The sequence below is a fragment of the Gymnogyps californianus genome, chromosome 3, assembly GCF_018139145.2.
Source record: "Gymnogyps californianus isolate 813 chromosome 3, ASM1813914v2, whole genome shotgun sequence".
Lineage (NCBI taxonomy): Eukaryota > Metazoa > Chordata > Aves > Accipitriformes > Cathartidae > Gymnogyps > Gymnogyps californianus.
In genome coordinates, this window is record NC_059473.1 from 121,226,433 (window position 1) to 121,248,180 (window position 21,748).

A 21,748-nucleotide genomic window follows, 5' to 3' on the forward strand; every position below is an offset into this window, starting at 1 on the left:
CTCTAGAGTTTCCTGATGACGGCTTTTTTCCTTACTGGCTTAACGACTGAGAATGCCCTTCCAGCATCCCTCCACCTAACTCCAAAGCAAGTTGAGCACAAATCCAAAGAAGCCATCCATTTTCACAAGACCTTCATGAGAATTATCTCCCTAGGGCTCTCCATGTTGTTCTGTAAGTCTGTCCACTTTTGGGATGACTTTGGCAACAAGTGTAAGTGGAATATTAAGCGCTAAACTCAACTGTTTATTTCATTGTCTTTAAGCTATGCAAAATGTTTTCTCACTTCATTTCCCCTCTTGCTGAGAAACGGCTTACAACAACTTTCCAGACAAGCCAACCAACAAAACAGAGCGCCAACATATTTTAGTGTTTATACACAGCCAAATAACAATTCAAAATGTCTGAGCAGACTTCACATTAATTGAACATATTTCAGATAGGCTCTTTATACTCCCAAGTTACAAGGTAGGAAGAAGGGAAACATGACAAGAAAGTAAATTGAAAGCTAGGTCCTGAAACCCTAATCTAACAGCATTCACATGAAGATGTAGTGATCCCACAGGCTCCTACTTCAAGGCACAAAGCCTGGAGAGAACCAAGGAAAGTCACTGTGCCTTCACAGAATCATAGAATGGTTTGGGTTGGAAGGGACCTTTAAAGATCATCTAGTCCAACCACCCTGCGTGGGCAGGGACATCTTTCACTAAGATCAGGTTGCTTAAAGCCCCGTCCAACCCGATCTTGAACACTTCCAGCAACGGGGCAACCACAACTTCTCTGGGCAACCTGTTCCAGTGTCTCAACTCCCTCACCATAAAGAATTTCTTCCCTATGTCCAATCTAAATCTACCCTCTTTCAGTTTAAAACCATTGCCCCTTGTCCTGTCACTACAGGCCTCGGTAAAAGGTGTCTCTCCATCTATATATTGAAAGGATGCAATAAGGTCTCCCCAGAGCCTTCTCTTCTCCAGGCTGAACATCATCTTCCTTAGGAGATAACATTCCCTGGGGCTTAAACAGAAGGCAACACACTTGTAACTTTCGTTTTCAGTTTTGACTGGACCAGAAACAAAGAGGACACACACCATGTCTACAGGTAGATGAGCATTGCTCTTAGCACTGCTACCAAGGGAAAACACATTCAGGGAAGTCTCTGTCCCCACCCTCTTCCCAGGGACTTGCCCCACCTTTTGCTCTACACCATTACAATTATTTCCATGGCAGCAGAGGAAAGCAAATCAGTCAGCAAAACAGCATTAATGACCATAACCCACAGAAAAAAAATTGAAATTGGACAAAGGATTAAAAAGCTTTCTTGAATTGATCACCTGAGTAAAAACTGAAGCACTGGACTATCTCAGCTGTCTTTAATTTATCAAAAGCTGAAAATCCATATATAAGCACTTGGTATAAAATATGCATAAGTTCAAGACAAAGGACTGAGCATCGCTGTTGTGTTTCCACGGGGTAAGAGTGCTCTCGGGTTCAGATCAAAATAAAACTCAAACTAAAGCAATTCCACTATCATCACATTATCTGCTCTCTCCTAAGCTTTAAGTTTGATACAGAGAATAAAAGTGCTCCTTTTCCCACTCACTCATAAAAAAGAGGGAAAAGAAAATGAAAGAAGATGCAAAACTGTAGAACAGTATTTTTCAGGCTTACACAATCAGCATTTTATGTAGCTCATTAACCTAAGACACCACCAAAGCCCAAAGCTTGGCAGCAATCACTGAAGGACATTTACATTGCTGTTCTAGGTGTCAACCGTCATTACGGATCTCAACATTCACCAAAACTTGGGAAAAAACCCAAACCAAAAGCTAAAGAAACTCCAAAATATTCCTTGTTTTAAAGGCGAAGTTTAACTTGTATAGGAAGACTTACCAGTCTTGTCCCAGACTATATACAAAGTCTGTTACAAAGAGAACTACGAGAGACCTCGTACTGTAGATGTGTTCAAGAAGTTATTATGCCTTACACCACATGGCTTTGAAACGACAATTTTTAATATCAGCTTGGTTTTCGCTCTCTAACGTTTTAAATACCAAGACATTTGAATAGACCTTTTGGAATCAATGTTAAATATAATTTACTATGAAAGAAGTTTGAGGGGGTTTGTTTTGTTTTACAGGCAAGAGCCCTATGAGGTGATTATGGTCTGATTATGGAACAACATGGACAAATTTTAAAATGGCCAGTGTATTCAGCATCTGTAATATACTACATCTTCAGATTCCACGTCTTTTAAATTATTTTTACAGGAAACCCAAAAATAACAATATGAACCGCTACAAACCTTATCTTGCTTTTTATCTTCTGATTCATTACTGGATAATCTTGTTTTAAGTTTCACTGAGCCTTCTTTAAAGATATCTCCAAACCCAATACCTCTGATTTTCTTTGGCTGTGCTGGTCCAGATCCAGGTTCACTCCATTTCCTGGAGAGGCCACAGGTGAGGTAGAACCACTGAAAACAGACTCTGAAAGTAAAAAAAAGAAAGAAAAAGTTGTTTTAATATCTGAAGTTATTTATTTGCTCTTCTGGGAGAAAAAGTGGAAGCAACACAGCTGTGTGCACTGCTCTTACTAAACAGCTTTTCTAGGAACCTTATTGTAGCCGTAATACCTCACATTTGTTCTAGTTGTCTATTTAACATAAGACCATTTGAAATGACACCAGTATTGCACTGAATACTCTGGCAACTAAGTCATGAGATCACTAATATTTCTTGCTATTTCAATTATCACTCAGGCTCCAGTCTGCTAACGTCAATGTTTTCCATTAGTTTTATGAAACATTACTTATGCATTCTCTGAAGACGTGTTTTTAGTCCAACATTTAAAAGCGTGTCATTTGCACAGCTATAGCTGCTGAAAGCAATAAACAATAAAGGTCCATAATGAGTCCTACCATGTTTCAACAGCCACAGGAAAAAAGTGTTTCAGTAGTAGAGTGATGCCTCTCAAGGCACCAAAGTGAAATCTTCCTATTGCTCAAATGCATTATCAAAAATACCTGAAAAGAGTTTCTTGCAAATTTATTTAAATACCTTTTTAACCTGATAACTTAAAACCTATTTAAAATGAGTTCAGCATTCAAATCAGATGTAGTTGTTTGAGATTAATCACCGGTAGATAACACAAGTATTTAAGATTACCTGTTAAATAAAAATCAAGAAAAATGTTTAATATTAAACATTTAAGAAAAATTAAGATTAATGTTTCAGTTTTAAGGGACTACATTTATCCACCCCCAAAAAACGTAGTTCAGAGAAGAACTTAATTTAGGTGTTAGGAGCTTTTAAGACTTTTTTTTTTTTTTTAAGTTACAATCAAATCTGTTAAAACGTACAAGCTAGTTTCATGGGTAAACTACTTCCACGTGCAGAATTCCAGGAGACAGTCATGTGAAAACAGACAACTTTTATAAACCAAATTCAAAATAGCCTCCACATCTTTTAGCCTTTCAGTTAAGTTCTTTTCAGTGTATGCATGCCTGGGAATTGCAATAAAGATTAAAGCCTCTTCCCTCTACCATAAATTTATGGTGCTTTGATAATACCGTGAAGTTACATAGCTCTTGCCTTCAGTGTCTCACTGTTTCTCAACCGAGTTTCTCTTCACTTAGTTATATCCCTCTTAAGATATCTAAAAGGATAGCTAGACATTTCACTGATGACGAAAGTCCAGGTTGCACGTTTGAAAGACTACAGCTCAGTGAATGGGGCATTTACTGTTTCGCAGGAGTGAGGAGAGAACTAGCAGATACCCGAGATCCTCACTGTGAAAGTACTGAGGACTAAATATAACCCCTGGGGGTGTGAGGGGCTGAAAATCATAACATGTTAGTTACTGACAGAAAATACAATTACTCCAAATTACTGTTCAGTTCCACTGATCTCAGCACTCAGGAATTAAGACCAACACATATCCATTTGTAAATTCATCTCACTAGATCCCACTAAACTCAGGTGTCCTGGTTTCGGCTGGGATAGAGTTAATTCTCTTCTTAGTAGCTGGTACAGTGCTGTTTTGGATTTAGTGTGAGAATAATCTTGATAGCAACAACTAGAACATCAGTGTGTTAAGTAGCACTTACCTTAAGTAAAGGATTTTTTTTCAGTTTCCCATGCTCAGCCAGCAAGCAGGTGTACAAGAAACTGGGAGAGAGCACAGCCAGGACAGCTGACCCGAACCAGCCAAAGGGATATTCCATACCATAGAACGTCATGCCCAGTATATAAACAGGGGGCAGTTGGCCAGGAGGGGCGGATCACGGCTTGGGCATCGGTTAGTGGGTGGTGAGCAATTGCGTTGTGCGTCACTGGGTTTTTTTCCTCTCTCCCCTCCTCCCCTTTTTTGTTATATTCCTTTTCATTACAACTATTAGTACTATTATATTTCATTATTATTATTATTGTTCGTATTCTATTTTACTTTAGTTATTAAACCGTTCTTTTCTCAACCCATGAGTTTCACCTCCTTTCCCGATTCTCCTCCCGGATGGATGCACTGGGAGGCGGGGGGGAGTGAGGGAGCGGCTGTGTGGTGCTTAGCTGCTGGCTGGGGTTAAACCATGACATCAGGGAACCTGACCTCCAAGGAGACAGCCACTGAGCTATTTGGGACTGCTCAAGTCAAACAACTTTTGCTTTACGCTACTGCAATTATTTCCACAATTTACCAAAAAAAAAAATCCAAGCCAGACTTTTCTTTCCTACCTCTGAGCAAACCCTTGTTAGAAACAATAAATACTGAATATCTTGTAAATGAGGGTGCATATTACTACAAGAAGAAGAAAAAAAAAAAAAAAATCACTTTTTTCCCTTGAACATTACACAGCTGTCTTTAAGCATCGATTAACTCGTGTTCCCAAAGAACATTCCCATTCCAGCAGTGTATCACAAGTCTCCAGCCTTCAAACAGGTCTTCATAGACAGAATGCTTCTAAAGTACAGTTTCAAGGGAACAAAGTAATTGCCTGTAAAGCATGCACCTGCCTGGCACCACTTATCACTTAATTACTGTTTAGCCACAGACCGTCTGCTTCTGCCTGAGCTATGCTGTCATAACCACAAAGGAATGGCTAAATGTAAATACTGCCTTAAAAACATTGTATTGTTAGATTAAAACATAATAAAGAACCAGGGCCCCCTTCCCAGGATTCATTTTAAGTTGAGGCTCTCTATACTGTTTTGATTCAATTCAAGTTTTCATTCTCAACTGACATGGTTAAACACTGAAGTTTTCCATGTTAAAGAACTCATGTCTGTGAGAATAAGACTGGGAAAAAAGCTATTAAACAGAAGAATAATTTTATATCCAATACTGAAAAAAGCTCAACTCTGAATATGATGAAATTTCTAGTGATAAAATACAGAATATACATTTGCAAGATCAAGACCTTGACTGCAATTTTATTAGAAGTGTATTGGGAGCAAGACAGGTATCTTCATACTCAGCATCAATATTTTCTAGAATGAAATCAAATACTTAAGCGTTCTTAGGAAGCTTGAATTCTTTACAGCTTTTGTTGTACTACAACCATAATACTCCAAATTATACCGAGATCTGAAATGACTTTGCTAAGGGTTTACAACAAACAGAATACCACCTGTGTCATCCAGAGTGTCCTGTGTTTCTCCATCATCCGTCAATTCCAATTCTTTCACAAAGTTTGAAGGAAACAACCCTGCCTTGCCATTTAGCGTTCCACTCCACCAGCCTTCTTCTACCTGCATAGAAATATTTTGCACATTACCAATAAAGCAAAAGGTAATTCCTATCAATTCCATCCATACTTCACTTATAAAACTCTACAAACAACTTTGGGAAAGTTCAAATGACCATGATTTCTCTTTAAAGAAACCTACCAAAGATGTAGAAACAGCAGGCAAAAAGAAAAGCAAGAAAATAATTTACAGTCACTTCTATCACTACAGCAACGATCCTGAAACATTAGACTAGCCCCATGACAATTAATCCAGAAGAGCACCAAATGTTCATCAACTTTCTCAAGGTAAGACAGAATAACAGGCATTACACATCAAACAGAAGAAGAAAATATTAAACTGTTTATGGAATAAAGATGCAACTTTTAACCTGGCTTTCTAAGGAAATTTTTATGTATTCTTGCTGTCCATGTGTCTTTTCCTCTGTCTTGTCCAGTTTCCACCAGTCCTACTCCCACTGCCCTCGTATCCATTGAGCAGCTTCAAACAATTTTGATCAAAAGACACAAGTTTCAAAGATATAATTTCTACAGATAATGTTAGGTAGAACAGAGAAAAATCCTTAAGGATATCACAGAGTAATGGGAAACTAAGCTGTTCATTCCTTCTAGCAGGAGGCAACTGGCTGAACAGCATACACCTAGCTCTAGATGTGTCAGAAGGTACAGACACTTCCCATCAGAGCTGACCAGCTGACGAAGGTAGCCGAGACGCATGAGGATTTTGTCAGTCCTAAGGATAGAAGTCTGTGGGATGTCAAATTTTGTTGGCTTTGCTATTCACAAAACAACTCGTTTTTGCACTGGAAATAAACCTGTTCAGGAATTAGGGAACATAATGACTCTAATGCTCAGTTATGTGCTTGGACTCCTGGTGCATCATTTACACTGCAATACTCTAAAATTTAATGGAACGTTTATCAGGAATACCCCACGGTCCAAAGCAGAACACGCAAAAGCTGGGCACGCGTAGCTGACAGTGTAAAACAATGCCAGAAGATTGAGGAAGAACTGCGCTCTTCAAATTTACGAACAGTTTTCAAAATGTCTTAAATAAATCGAGTATATTTGCCTAATGAGCACTATTTAAAAACTATAATTAAGATAAATATTTCAAGTATTTCAGTTGCTCTGTTTGGGGGCTGGAATGCTGTTTTTAGATAAGAAAGAAAAGCAACATGGAAGAAAAACAAACCAGCAGTTGTTTACATTATCTTTTTTTAGCCTTGTTTTGTAGGTCACTATGCCTGACACACAGGCATAGTTTTTAAACACTAGCCTACCTCCAGGCAAGCAGAATGCATGCAAAACCTGGCAGCTACAGAGACAGACAGGCAATGAAAAGAGCACTGTTATTTTTAAAGACATCCTGGTGCTCAAATATAGCTTTGCTGTGGATGGTTCAAATTCAGAGTCTGGTCCTCTGAAATAAATTTTAAGCATAGATAACTGACAAGTGCTGACCAGGCTCCAGCGCCTCGTGCTTTACATAATACGTTACAGAAAACTAAAATTCAAATGCCTTGACTCACGCATACTACACCCAAGAGCCATGAGAAAGGGGCTTTTAATGCTTACGATACAGAAAGCTACTTGAGCATCCATTTATTCTTCTGCCAAGAAATAAGGTCAGCAAAGCACTTTACAAACTTGCAAGGCAAAGCAATGCCAGTTCACAGACAGTCAGGAATAAAACAAAAATTTCTTGAGCGTACTTGCTCCAGCCTCCTCACCACGCTGTCTTTTAAAAAACCTGACTGTATACAAACTGTATTACTAGAAAAGGTATCTTTAATCAACATTAAAAAACAGGTTAAGAGAGTCCTACACGCTTTCGTGGAGAGCATCTGTGCATCTCTGGGCACTAGCAACATACATGACAATTTCAGAACTCTTATCTTCCATTTCAAAATCTTACCACATGATACAATTCCCACAAGAGGGAGTTACAGCTCTGGTACACACATCAATACTTTTTTTGAGTGTGAATTCTATCAACTTATTTCTATAAGATGATGAAAACTCAGACTTCTAAACAAAGGGGAAAAGAAAAGGCTGAAACAAACAGTTTTGCCAATCTGATTTTTTTTTTTTTTTAAATAAAAACTCCACTAATGGAGTCATATGAATTTCAATTACGCTTGATAACATAGCATGCAAATACTACAAATATAATCCTACAAAAATAAATCTGCTATTTAGGCTGTATCTGACAGGAGTGGGGGAGATATAAAGGAGAAACAAAAGTTTTAGAGCAATGATACAGTTATCACGTGCACTTTGTGCATGTATTTTGGATGTAAAACCCACATGTTCTGTAAATAAAAAACCCTGCGGATTCAGCCAGCGCATAGCACAAGGGTCTTCTTCCCTAAAAGCTACTTCTGACCCTTGTAGCCTGCTCTCTTCAATATTAGCCATTTAATTTCTGAACCCATCTGCCTCCACCTTTGATTTCACGATCAGTAGTGTCAATTGTTACTCAATTTATGAAATTTATTTACCTTTCAACTTATAAATTGCAAGGGCTAAATACTGAATTATTCTCAGGTAACGGGTAGAACTGATCCCCTTATGGAGCTGATTTTACCTTATTTTCTTCATTAAAAAAAGTGACCAAATGATCTTTCCTTGAAGTAACAGTTATGAGTTATCTGCATATATATAAATATCACCTTTTATATATAAATGGAAGCAAATCGTCTCACAGTAGTGAAGACAAATTACGTAATACAAGTTATCCCAGCATATTGCACAACCAATGGATAGTATTTTCTACCATTCTTCACATTTTTGGTCCATCAGTGCAGTTTTGTGAAGCAGACCTAGCCTACACCTGTCAGGTCTATTCTACACCACCATAAAACCAGTGTGCAAACAGCTCTGTGCTAATAGTTAGCTGCAGTACTTTTCTGCCTAGTAGCATTTGCCAAAAAATTTGATTAACAGTTTTTCTCAGAAGTAACAAAGGCTGGGTACTACAAATATGTATTTTCAAATCATTAGGAAAGGAAGAAGCATAGGGACTGACCAAAAAAACTTAAAAGAATAAAATAAAATCCATGTTTCCTTAAGAAACCAGATGAGGAAATACTTTGATCTTTTCATTCTGTTTGGTTATTTGGTCATCTCTGATACATCACACTGAACACCCCTCCCAAAATAATTCCAGATGTTGACATGTGCAATCCGAAACGGCAGCTTCCGCAACAGTTTACTGCACATGCTATCTCTTGTAAATGCTTACGTTGGACTATTCAATGTCATGACTGCTGTGTACAGGCACTATCCACAAATTAAACTGGTGAGGTTATCCAGGAGCACTCCTTTACAAAACACCCACACACAATGGTATTTATGAAACTGTGATTTTAATGAGCAGGTTTTACAAGTCACTTGCTCTGTTTATTCAAAGAGAACAAATTCTAGAAGTCATTAGTGCAAATGCATCTAAAAGCATAACTTTTCCTTGCTAGGAGAATGGAAAGTCCTTCCTGGCAACTGCCAGGATCCTGGAGAGTTAGCACTCTCTTCAAACGAGGTCATGCATGTGAAAAACACAAATCTCATCAAGCTACTTAAAAAGCACCACCAGACACATGGCTAGAAAGAAAGGTTCAATCTTCTTCCTCAGACCCTCAGGGAGGTAGTAAGAAGAGATGCCACCAGTGAAGGTTAGAGCATGCCATGCAGAAGCCTTCCACCTAGTTCTGAAAAGGTTCCTTCCACGATTGCTCTGGTCTTTTCCACAGGTTCCCTGACAGATTTCACTCTCAAGAGACACTCTTCCCACATATTCAAGCCTCTCACAACACAAGTCGCTATTGAACGGAACAGATACCAAGAAAGCATGCAGGTAGGAAAAGATAAGAAAACCTCACCCCAAACCCCCACTCAAATATTTTGGGGCCATTGCCATCGAAGTCTGAACATCAAGACATATCTTTAACTGTATTTCTTACTCAGTGGAAAAGGAAGGCAATAGAAATAATAACATGTTGTTGAGTGCATTTGTCTGCTCCATATTTTTGTGCAAGTGGGTTGAAGTATATTGTACTACAGGTACAGGCTTCTATGCTCAATACTGTTACTATTAGTTCAAAGCTCCAATGAGTTTGAAAGGAAGCATGAAACTGGAAACTCAGGTCAAATAACATTTTTCACCTAAACCAAGTTAGAGTATGTCAACTTAAAGGCAACTGGTCAAACTGTTTTAGCATAAGCATCCTAAAAACAAGGATCATATAGACAGGGCCAAAGAACTGTGAAAGTCTTTCGAAAGAGGAATCTGTGTAACAGATCACAATTTATTGCTGCGATGGTCAAATACTTCCCCTAAACGTCTAGCATTCATTGATTTAGGATTAGATCCTGAAGAAAGAACTCCTAAACTATTAGCTTTAGATTCAAAAACACTACTTCCCATGCTATTTTTCCAACATCCTTGTAATTCAAGTAATAAGCCAAAAAAACAATTTGACTTTTGGCCACATAAAGAGACAATCAGCTCTGTAAAACAGCTTACCTCTTCATTGATGTCGATCACATCCCCCAGCTTGAGTTCCAGCTCATCCTCATTCTGCGGGATGTATTCAAAGAGCACTTTGCACTGCCGCTTCTTGGACCCTGATTCAAGGGAAATGGCAAAAGTAAGAACGCTTGCAAAGGAAAACTAGGTTTTCCTACACTCAGCTCCTGAGGATCAAATCTGACCAGAAGACCCACAAACCATCCCAAAAAGCTATGTAGCTTTTCCTGCTGGTTTTCCAGTTTGCTTGTGTCACTTCAGGCTAGCAAGCCACATCTTAGACAGAGCTTGAAAATGATCCAGCTTCGCAGACTGCCGATTACAAACAAACATTACACTGCCAATTACCAACATGCTATAAAAAACATGTTGACACAAGCAAGTCAGATAAATCCCCACTACAATGATTTTTCAAGCTATTTCCTGACCAAAATCTGCAGGAATGACAACTGCTGCCAGTTGCAGTGTTAGCACCTGCTTGGAAGAAAACGTGCAAGTCTGAGCCTCCAGTCTTTAAGCAATCCTGAAAGAAGTAACACATGTTTTGTTCTGCACAACACTGAAGTGCCGATAGCCTTTCTGCCCTCTAACAAAGGCCTGGCTAACTACAGACCTGAGGTAATGCTAACATTTGCTTGGCTCACATTTCAAAATCCAAACTCATTTTTATCTGTGAATGCAAAAAACTCCCTTTTCTCAGTGCCAGTATGGAGTCGAGAAATTAAACCTAAGCTTCAATTAGCAGTGTTTGACAAAAGCAAAATTAAAATAAAGTGCAGTCTTTAGATGTTTGCCACATATCATTAAAGCTCTGCAGGCATTAAAAAGACAAAATGACATCCCAAGAAGGGAGAGCATTGAAGTGGCTTTCAACAACCCCTCCAGCCAGAGCGGTGTGAACCTATGATTGCCCAGTTCCTCTGCACGTATCCTGGAGTGATGCTACTGCTGAACCCGGGGAGTTTAGGCATTTCTCCTTCAAACAAGAGGCCATGCCTTCAGACCTTTTCGACAACAGAGCAGCCAGCACGCTTTTGAAGGCAATTGTCATCCTGAGCTATGACCCACACACACCCCCTAGCCTCCTCAAAAACAATCTGCCACAGTTTAAGTGAAAACATGAATCAAAAGCTTGAAGTGGTAAGGCTTAAGCTTGTAGAAGCTGTGTAATTTCCATATTCTCTCTTATACTTTTCACTCCTTCCATACTCAAGCTTCAGCAATTAAGATTAGCTGGGTAAAAACATTTCAAAACACAGATACTGCCTCCAAGATTGATCCTTGTCTTATTATAGCAGCGTTGGAAGTCCAAAGTCAGACGTTCAGAAGTCCGCCACACCCAGCGTCCTCAGTAAAAAACACGCCAGGCATCTGAGTAATATTTAGCATTTAAAATTTCTGAGAGGGCTCACCAAATCAAGAATCTTCTACATGCTGGTATATGGTCTGTGGTCTAAAGAGCTTAAAACGGGCAGGAAACAAACCAACCAAAAGTATGAAGCTCTATGGGTTATTTCTAATAACACATAATTGCCCACATAATACACCCTTCTTTTAACTCCACTGAAACTCATACATCAGCCAAGAGGGATTGTCAGGTTAACAGTAATTGCAATAAACGGTTCACTGGCCTTTACTACCTCCTACAGCACTCTCTGGGCTCCTCCTTTGTGTGAGATTAACTGATACTAAAAAAAGGCAAATTAAAAAGTCATGACCATTTGGTATAAATCTGATCTCAGCTTTTCTTTTCATATTTTAATTCTACCTAAATGGGGAAGAGAGGGAGAAAACAAACCCATAGATGCATATCACATCCAGAACTCTCTCTCACCTGAGGTCTGTTCTCAGTGACACCCAGTTTAGGAAGTACTGCCTTCCAGTTTTGAAAATCCCTAGATTAACCTAGGGAGCTAACCAACCTGCTCAGAAAACAACACGCCAGCTTCATGTGGTGCCACAGGACTGCTGGGCTGGCAGCCCCTAGGCACTTCTCTGCATTTCCAAAACAATTGTCTGGCTTCAGGTTTTATTTGTTTTGTACAGGGTAAACCAGATTTAGCCCTTTGTTGCTGTAATTTAGCACACCTTCTGTATTTTCCTTTTCCTGAGTAAAGGCAGTCATCTAACTGACAGGAATACTGCCTGCAGCTTACTACCCACCTGATATAAAAAACTTGAATTCAGCAAGAGCTGCACATGAGACCACCACAAGGGACTTCCCAGGCAGAGACAACCTACCTCACCGCACATTGAAAACTTGCTGTTAAAGAAGCTTAACTTTGTTTTTAACATTGTAAACCTCACTTTACCAGGTTAGGAACCAGAAACAGAAAGACAACTAAGCACTGGAAACCTTTTGAAGGGAGTGAGCGATGTCCCAGGCACAGAGCAAACAGGATCTGCAGGAGCTGTTTAAACAGTCTTCCAGGAAAGAGGGAACAGTAAGTAAAATGGAAACGTAGAGATTGTCATTGCGCCAAGTAAACAGTTGTGTGATTACAGGAAGGTGCTTGAACAGCATTTTCTTGTAGGAGGATAAGACCAGCCAGAGCACTGCAGAGTTTGAGACCAAGCTGTACCTACTACTCTGGCCACAGCCACACAGCCACCAGCATGAAGATGAGACATGCTGAATACAGGATCGTTCCAGGGTTAGGGAGACCACAATGAGTAGCCAACCCCTGAATTGGTATCAGATCACGTTCACAGAATCCTAGAATATCTCAAGTTGGAAGGACCCATAAGGATCATGTTGATTCCTTTTCAGAGTCTGGTTGCATTAATCTAGGAACAGCATCAATTTTCAGGCTAGATTTTCAAAAGCCTGCTGATGCAAACATCTAACAGGCACATATGTGCTGTTGCCAGTACACATATACAGATCAGATTCACTAAAAAGTGGTTTTGAAGGTAACATCCTTAGTTGCCTAGAAGAAGGTTTCAACAAATTCATAAATCTGGTGGTCCCATTTCAGGGCTTTAAAAGATGACTAGTGGCTCTTCTCCTTTTACGGGCAAAAACTCAAAGCATAAACATAGCAGAAACAGTAAGTTATGAACTCTTTCTTTTAAAAAAAGCAAGCCTAAATCATAAATGCCTGCAATCCCTTATAAGAGAGAAGAAGCCAGAGTAATTTAAAGCAATGTCTCTTATAAGACTGAGGTGTCCAAATACAAATCACAAGTCAATTTTCTGGATGCAGGGAACACTAAGTTTCTGCTCTAGGTTTTAGTCACCTTGATTTAAATACTGGCATTAAAACATAGAAGCCACAGATATGGAGGCACCAAGTCTGTGCTCCTCATCATCCTAGGGGCTGCAGTTACAATCAAAGGAAGACCACTACTTTGTCTTAGACATCACCAAATTCACCTTAGTTCACACTAGAAGCAAGCCTACCAAACAAGAGGAACTTGAATTAGAGAGTCGTTCCTTGTCACAAAGCCCTGAATTTGTAGCAAAACTTTTATGTTTAGAAGAAATGACCACAGGAAGGTTTCTGACTATTATGACCAGCCCTGCAGTTCTCATTCAGGTACCTGACAATACAAGCAGAGCTCACATGAAGTTACAGAGCAACTCTGGAATCTGGAAGAGGTTTAAATCCTGTTCCCAGAAAAATTCATCCCTATTACTGCTGTTAAGAACTACATATAAGCTTTCTGCCCATGTATCCAGGAGCAGAATTTGGCTTAGAATCAAAGCTTTTCCTCCTATGTCTCTAGTTTTCCGTACAACCTTAAAACTAAGTCAGACATTAAATAATTCATGTTTATTAAAAAAACGCACGTCAGCAGCTTACGCAATTGAAGGAATTGGAAAGACTACATACTCTTCTTGAAGCTTTTGGATGGGGGATGAGGCTGAAATCCTCCTGCTGGAAGCCCATAGCTGCTTATACGCTGCACAAGACTGGCTACATTGCCAGATTTCTCCCTTCTGACTGGTACAGCATCATCCTTGGGCTCTATATCCTTCTTAACTTCCTGAAACAAGACATTTAAAAGACTGAGAGGCCATTTAAATTACCCAAGAGGTCAGTGTTTTTAGACAGGCACGCCATAGACTAACAGATTTCAAGTACTTACCATTTGGTGTGTAATGATGCATTATACTCAAAAATCATGCCATCCTGCACCTAAACATACTAAAGGCCTTAATAAACTTGACCGTTCGACACAATCATGCCAGTAGACAGGCAAGCTGATGTGCTGAGAAAATTCAGAAACAGGGGCAGTATTTTAGCCATCTACTCCAACCCTAAGAAAAGTAGCTTTGAGCCCGTAAGTCCCATATTACAACTCTTAAGTCACAGCTCATATTTGAAAACATTTTTAAAAATATAACTATTACTTCAATGACAGACCCATAGCGTAGGGCACTAAATAAAATATTTTAGTATATAAAACTCTATTAGGTGATCATCTCTGCCTCAGAAAGCTCAAAGTTTATTTATAGACAAGATGCAATCGTACTGCTGAAAGACACAAGTGGAAAAGAAAGTGAGATAGAAGAAATAGAGAGGGAAGTGAAGGGAAATGTGTAGGAGGAAAGTAAGAGAGACATCATTTTTCTATTAATTTTCTCCCACCTTCCTATCTTTCTAAATTAAGGTGTTAGCATTGGAATTGAATGTGCCAATCAAGACTAAGAAGCCTATAAACAAGAAAGCATCAGTTCTTCACAGAAAAGGCCATGTACTCAGCAGTTACTCTACTGCATCAGCTCGTTAAGTGAGACTCCACCAGAGAACAGATACTCTGAAAGAAAGAAATCATCACTTTGCACAGGAAGAAACCCATTAAGTCAGATCAATGGCCTATCTAGTGCAGAACACAGCTCCCAGCAGCTGAAATCCCAGACACTCTTTGGAGAGCTAGCCTGCAACCCAGATCCTCCCACATTCCCAGAGCACCCATAAGGGTTTCATTAGGGAGACACATCCCCTCCCCTCTCCCTTTCATGTCTGCAGATGAAGCTGTCTAATCCCTTTCTGCACCCATGGTCCTGTCTCCCTCCACAGCTTCCATGGGGACAGACACCAGATATTCATTCTCTGCTATGTAAAGAAGCTCCTCTCTCTCATCTACTTTAAGCTGACACCTTACTAGTCCCAGTGCGTGTTCCCCACTGCTGCATTTAGTTTATCTCCACAGCTGTGTAAATCTTGATCATATCACCCCTTGGCTTTATCCTCTCAACTGAGGAGTCCCAACCTTGTCAGCCCCCATCTCACCAGGCACCTGCTCCATCCCCTTAACCATCTATCTAGCTGCCTGTCCCCATCCTGGTCTCAACAGATCTGACAATACCTGGCATCCTGCTGTACCTCATCCGGAGCTGAGGATTTGAGAACTGAAAGCGACAATACCAGATATTCATGAGCTAATGCTCGACTTGCAACTGGCAGTTCCACGTAGACATGGTACGGATTACCTTTTCTTATACACATTACTTGGTATTTACCTACCTCCAAGCTCATCTGCCGCTCTTTCTGCCTGCTCAGCTCCTTGCCATCAGCATGGCATTGAACTACATAAGAGTTTAATAGCACTCACAAAATGGGAGTGTCCGCTGTTAAATATCCTCTCCAGATGACCGGAGATGCTGAACAAAGCCAGTACCACAACCAGCTCCTGGGGATCCCATCGCCAACTCTCCTCTATCCTGACAAGTCATTGATAAGTCCTTTGCTTCTTATTCATTAAGTATCTTCCAATCCATAAAAGAATTTTTCCTTCAGTCTCACAGCAACTTCATTCCTTCAAATAACTTGGAGAACTTTATCAAAGACTTTCTGAAAACCCAAGTGTGTTACATCCACTGAATCTCACACGCCTGTGTGCTTAGCACAACCCTCAAAGCCGTCAGCTTTCCCACCAGTGCAGCATTACCGTGTCCTGAGGAAAGCAAACACCCGTAAGTACTTTGCAGCTTTTTGTGATCCACTTCAGCACAATTCTTGTATCCACCATCAGTAGCCGCTGGTTAACAACTCCACTAGTTATTGCAGCTGTAGCTGCAATAAAATGTTTAGTAATATTTGAAAACAATATTGACAATGCACACACACTATATATAGACTTACTAATGTCATGTGAACTCTTAAACATGAGCTTTAAGACAACAAAACCCATGCATTGATGAAATGCCAAAGATATGAGAAACATATTCAGCAGGACCTATCTGGTGCTTTCTGGAACATTAAAACAGGCTACTCACTGCAGCTGTCCAACTAGAAAAACTCAGCAGGTCTGGAAATCTACTGATGCTTTCAAACATACTTCGAACTTAAAGTCAAACAGTCCAAAGCACCTTCCTATTTCCCAAAAGAGCAGAGCAAGTTGAATAAGCAAGACTACAGACAGCGTAATTTTTCCTCCCACTCAACTACATTACATAAAGAGGCTTTTCAGAAGACAGGCAAGTAGTTCCTGCTGTTACTCTCCTTCATCCGCAGGGACTTCTGCCCTCAAGATCTTAGGTCTGCTGAGATCCCATCTTCCAAGTCAAAAAAAGCCCCAAAACCCCAGAATAGCACAGCATCGTGTCTACCTCCCATCTGAGTAGACATTTCACTTTTCAAAGACTTTGTCATTCTCAGTCTCATAGTTGTTTTTTGGCCAGTTACAAGTCTGAAAACCAAAAGGAATTAAATTTGGCTACAGCTGAAAAGTTTGCCACCTCCAAAACACCCTTCTAGCTGCCTTACTGACGAGGCCGTTCTGCTCAACTGAAAAACATACTGGCGCCTGAAAACTTGCCTAGAGTGGTTCTGTCCCTGGATTTTTAAAATTATAATCTTTTGCTATGCAATTTACACAGCCTCCAAAAGCTTCCAGTTGCTCCAGGAACTAATGCTTCCCCAGTTAACCAGTTTCTCAATCGTAACGCTTTCCGGTGAGGAGTCAGCTCCAGGCTCCTTCCCCAGGTCTGCACTTCACACAAGACTTCAGAAGCGGCTGCTTCAATAACTTTGTGAAAAGCAGAGAGATGCAAAAGGGAAATGGGGAAGACATACACAGGCAGTCTGGTCAAAAACATGACCTCTTTTTTTTTTAATTTATTAGGAAAAAAACCCAACAAACACACAGTGTGTCTAGCATTTGGAAGGGGTCTAAGGTAAGCATCACCTTTATCAGTAATTTGAAGTAAACAGACAATATACTTTTAAGTCCAGCAGTAGTATCAAAGGCAGCAAAGTAATTGATAGGTTACAAACAACAGGAAACAACTTGAGACAAAAGCAGTGACCACTACAAAAGGCCAAAGACCCAAAAATGAAAGGAGGAATGCTTGAGCAACTTTCTTTCCAGGCTTGAGTCAGTAATTGAAGTGGTGACAGGTAGGAAATACTTGAAAGTCTAACACAAGAGTAGCAATGGTAAATTATAACAGAAAGTATAGTGGAATTAGATCAAAAAATAAGATCTAAAATAATTCTGTGAGCAATCATTACATGAAGAAAATCTTGCAGTCAGATTCAAAGGCTGTAGATTTATTGATGAAGAATTTCATCAGCAGAGACCAGAAAGAATGATTGGACACTGGGAGAGACTAGTACCACCAGACTTTCCTAATACAGTTAAGACAAGAAAGTTGAACACTTCAATACGCAGTTAAGAGAAACTGTCCTAATCTAAGGCATGCAGAAGGGAAGAGGATGCAAGGAAAAGATCAAGGTGACTACTGGATAAAAACAGGAGCAGAGCTGCAAATCAATCAGATTTACAATGAACAGACATGGTTAATGGACTGATACCAGCCATGCTTGAATCAGAGTCAACAGTGACATTTTACTTTGTGTATCAGAAAGCACGCTGTGACCGTAGCATCACATGAAGCTGCTTTGCAACAAGGAGAGGAAAAATAACCACACAAGAGTCTACTGCTATAGCAGCTAGTGATAAACATAGTTTTGACAAAGAACTACAGAAGAAGGAGTTAGTAAGCAGTGCATGGATAAGCCAACAACTGCTTTTTCCATATTTGCCCTACTACCTTTTAGAACATCCTTGTAAAGCAAGCACTTTTTTTTTTTCTTCTTGTTAAAGAGGAACCGCAGCATTAATTATCCTTCCTCAGGGCATTGAAAACAACATCAAAACCAAACCAAGTTAAAGCAAATTCAGGAATCCCTGGCCTCCACACCCACATGCGGTCCACTACACCACAAACCTGTATTTCACATCAGTCCTCTAACAGTAGGAAACTGCTCTAAGATACATTTTCAAAAGCACACATCAGGATCCTGACATACATACCCATCACCACTGGCAGCAATTTCATCCTGAACGTCATTGCTATGACTCTCTGACCTTTTCGACATGTTAAGATTTTACAAAGGAAGTAATTTCTAAACAAGACACATATCAGTTTGGATCTCTGAAAACTGACAGTAATCACTGTAAACATTAATACATGCCCCATTAATAACATTAATAAGAGTTTGCAATCAACGTTAAATGTTAATAGAGTCTGCAATTCTTACATCTCTGCCCGAACAGCTGGCCTGAATTTCAGTGGTTGGAAAACAACACTGCCCCCAGGTCTCATCTCCCAAGTACCACTATAACCAACCTGAACATGCCCAAAACTCCTATTCATTGGCTTCACAACAAGTAAGGCATTTTTCTTTCTTTGTTTTTGTTGTTTTTTAAGTCAGCCTCCTATATCCAAACTAACAGAGAGAGTCTGTGCTGTGACAATACCAACGAAAAACCTCCAGGACACTTCAGCTTCTTCCGAGATGAGGCCATCACCAGCTGCCAGCCAGCAAAAACGAAATTAAAATCTGACATTAACTGCAGCTGGAAATTTTAATATTTTTATTATGCCAGTCCGCTGCAGTTCAAGGCTTGTCAGTGTTTCCATTAGCAACACAGATTTTATGCATTTATGACTTGGCAGTAGAAGGTCAATACAGACTGTCTCTTGGCATACAACACACTCAACTGGGAAGTAACCACCCACTCTTTCTGTTGCAAACTACAGCACTAGTCATAACGGTTTGAAGTTTTCATAATCTCCACTAAACGTGTATTTCACAACACTTACAAAAATTTGCTGAAATCACTACAGGCTGATATGCAAAAAATGCGTATAAATCTAGCAATAGTAAAAAAAGATTGGGGTGATCTTAAGGGGCTATTGTTTTAATTAAACTGACAGGTGCAACAACTCCTCAGGGAAATGTATATATTTATACATAAAATCTCAAAATCGTTTAGGTACAGCAACATGTGAAACAAGAATTATTCTTCTTTATACACAGACAAAAATCTAACACATCTAAATTCATCTATAGCCTCATGACACCCATTAAAATAAACAAATAAGCAGGCGGTCCTGACCTACTTTTTAAGTGAGCAAGCAAGCAGCCTTCCCACCATCAGCCGCTTGCCCATACATCACTCCAGCAGGGACAGCAGGATCCTCCCCACTTCCCTCGCCAGAAGCAAAGAGCACTAAAATCAGTGGGGCACTGGAGACAGAGAAAGCAGGTCAGATCATCTGAAAGGACATGAGGAAGAGATGGTTATAAATATGAAGTCTATTCCTGAATTACAGGGCACAGAGAAGTTCATTATCCAAACTGAAATCCTTAGCTAGATTCTTCAAGCATAAATATTAAGACTTTAGCTGCCCATCTCCTTCTATATATGTCATTATACCAAGAACAATCATCTTCAGACTTTTAACATTATTTCCACTGTAAACTACAAAACATCAGCTTGTACAAAAGCAATGTGTGTTTCTGTTATCGGCCGAGCACATTTTAAAGCAAGTTCTCAAGCAGCAGAAAATGGTCTCAATCTCTAAAGAGACTGAGATGAAGAACACACAAAGGTAAATGTCTGAGCCTCCACATAAGATTACCTTGTCTCTTTTCTTCCCCTTTTCTCATCTCTTTTCCTCCCCATCAGACCAGCAATAAAGAACCTATGGACTGGCAAATTAAGTTGATGATTCATATTTTACTGGGCAGAAAATAAGGAAGTCAGAATTGGACCTGTCACTTATTTCAGGGGAAGGGGAGGAATTGGAATCTTGTGATAAATCTACAGGCAATAGTTTTGTTTATACAAGTTTATCTCTTCCCCTCACAGCCTGCAAAACCTCGTCACTAAAAAAAATAACACATACACATGTGTGTGACTGTATATAAATACATATAAAAATCTGTACAGCTGCATACAGATGAGATAGCCATAATCTGCTCAAGTGCAAACACTGTGGTTCCCGGAACACAAAAATCTTCACATAGCTAATTATTTAAGCACCCACTACCTCTCGCATTTACAGTCTTAGTTACAGCAACAGACAGGCAGGCACAGGGCAGCTTTAACAGCTCCAGTCTCTTAAATCTAAGATATCCCACGCCCCTTCATTTTGCCAGCGTCTCCTCCTTGAATAGAAAACATGTTTTCTCATCCTCAATGCAGGCGCCCCCAGAGGAGAAATATTTCATAAAGGCAAAGAAAGAAAGATGAATAATTTGCAGCTATTCCTATCTGCCCCATTGCTTTGCCACACCTGCCATGAACTAAAGGGACAGATCAAGACAATTTATGAACCAAAATAGCTGAGAAGGCTCCTGAGCTCTTTCCCTGGAGCATTTGGGAGGTCAGAGCAGGTTCCACCTCCCAACAGAAGAGCCTGGCTGGGAGAGGTCACAAGCTGCCCCTGACTCCCCAGAGGATTAAACGTTATTCTTGAAAATAGAAACAAATCACTTTAAAGATGAAAGTGGTTACCATCTGAAGAATGGACAAACTTGATAACCTTTGTTTTGCAAGACAAATTACCTCCTGGGCAGTTTAACATGTGTCACGGGTTGATTTTTTTTGGCCTAATTTATGGCCGAAGTAGGGACTGTTTAACAGTAAATCAGTGGGTTTATTTTTTAAGTGCTGACCCATGATCAGGCTGAACCAACAGTAGGGCAGCATCATTCCTCGTCCTTGCCTCTTCCAAAACCAAAAATGCTTCATATTCTGACTTCTGTGCACCCCGGTCAAAGGCATTTCTGTTCAAGACTAAGGTTAGAAAAAAGTTTCCAGCTGACATGAATCCCCAGCAGTTTTCACAGGAGCTACAGACACATACTGCTATGGGAGCGACTGTTGCTGTAGTTCTTCAACACAGCACACCACGCACTCAAAGGCCATTATCGGCTGAGCATGGCTTTGGAAATTCCCCTAAATGTTTCTTACAAGAGTTTTTACACAGAGCTATTCATCTACATCTAAAGTTTTCGCATGCTTCAAACATGAGAGTACAGAAAGCAAGGATGCAAAGTCCTAGTAGATAAACTTCTCCACCATCAAGCAATGCCACAAGACATCTGCGGACTCTTTGTGCATAGCAGAGTTTCATAAATGGTTGGAGAAATATTTTCAGAAAGTTGAATTATTAATATTTGTGCCTGCTGCAGATTCAAATCACAATTTCTAACATTTTCCCCCAAAGAATAAAATA

General features: G+C 39.9%; 1 protein-coding gene across 1 annotated transcript in view; it reads right to left on the reverse strand.

Moving 5' to 3' along the window:
• Nucleotides 1-21,748, reverse strand: part of CD2AP (CD2 associated protein) — an 87,294-nt gene that overhangs the window by 30,944 nt on the left and 34,602 nt on the right. The window contains 5 exon segments of the mRNA XM_050893442.1: nt 2,301-2,437; nt 2,440-2,484; nt 5,619-5,739; nt 10,261-10,361; nt 14,100-14,253. Coding sequence (XP_050749399.1) covers nt 2,301-2,437; nt 2,440-2,484; nt 5,619-5,739; nt 10,261-10,361; nt 14,100-14,253 — 558 coding nt within the window.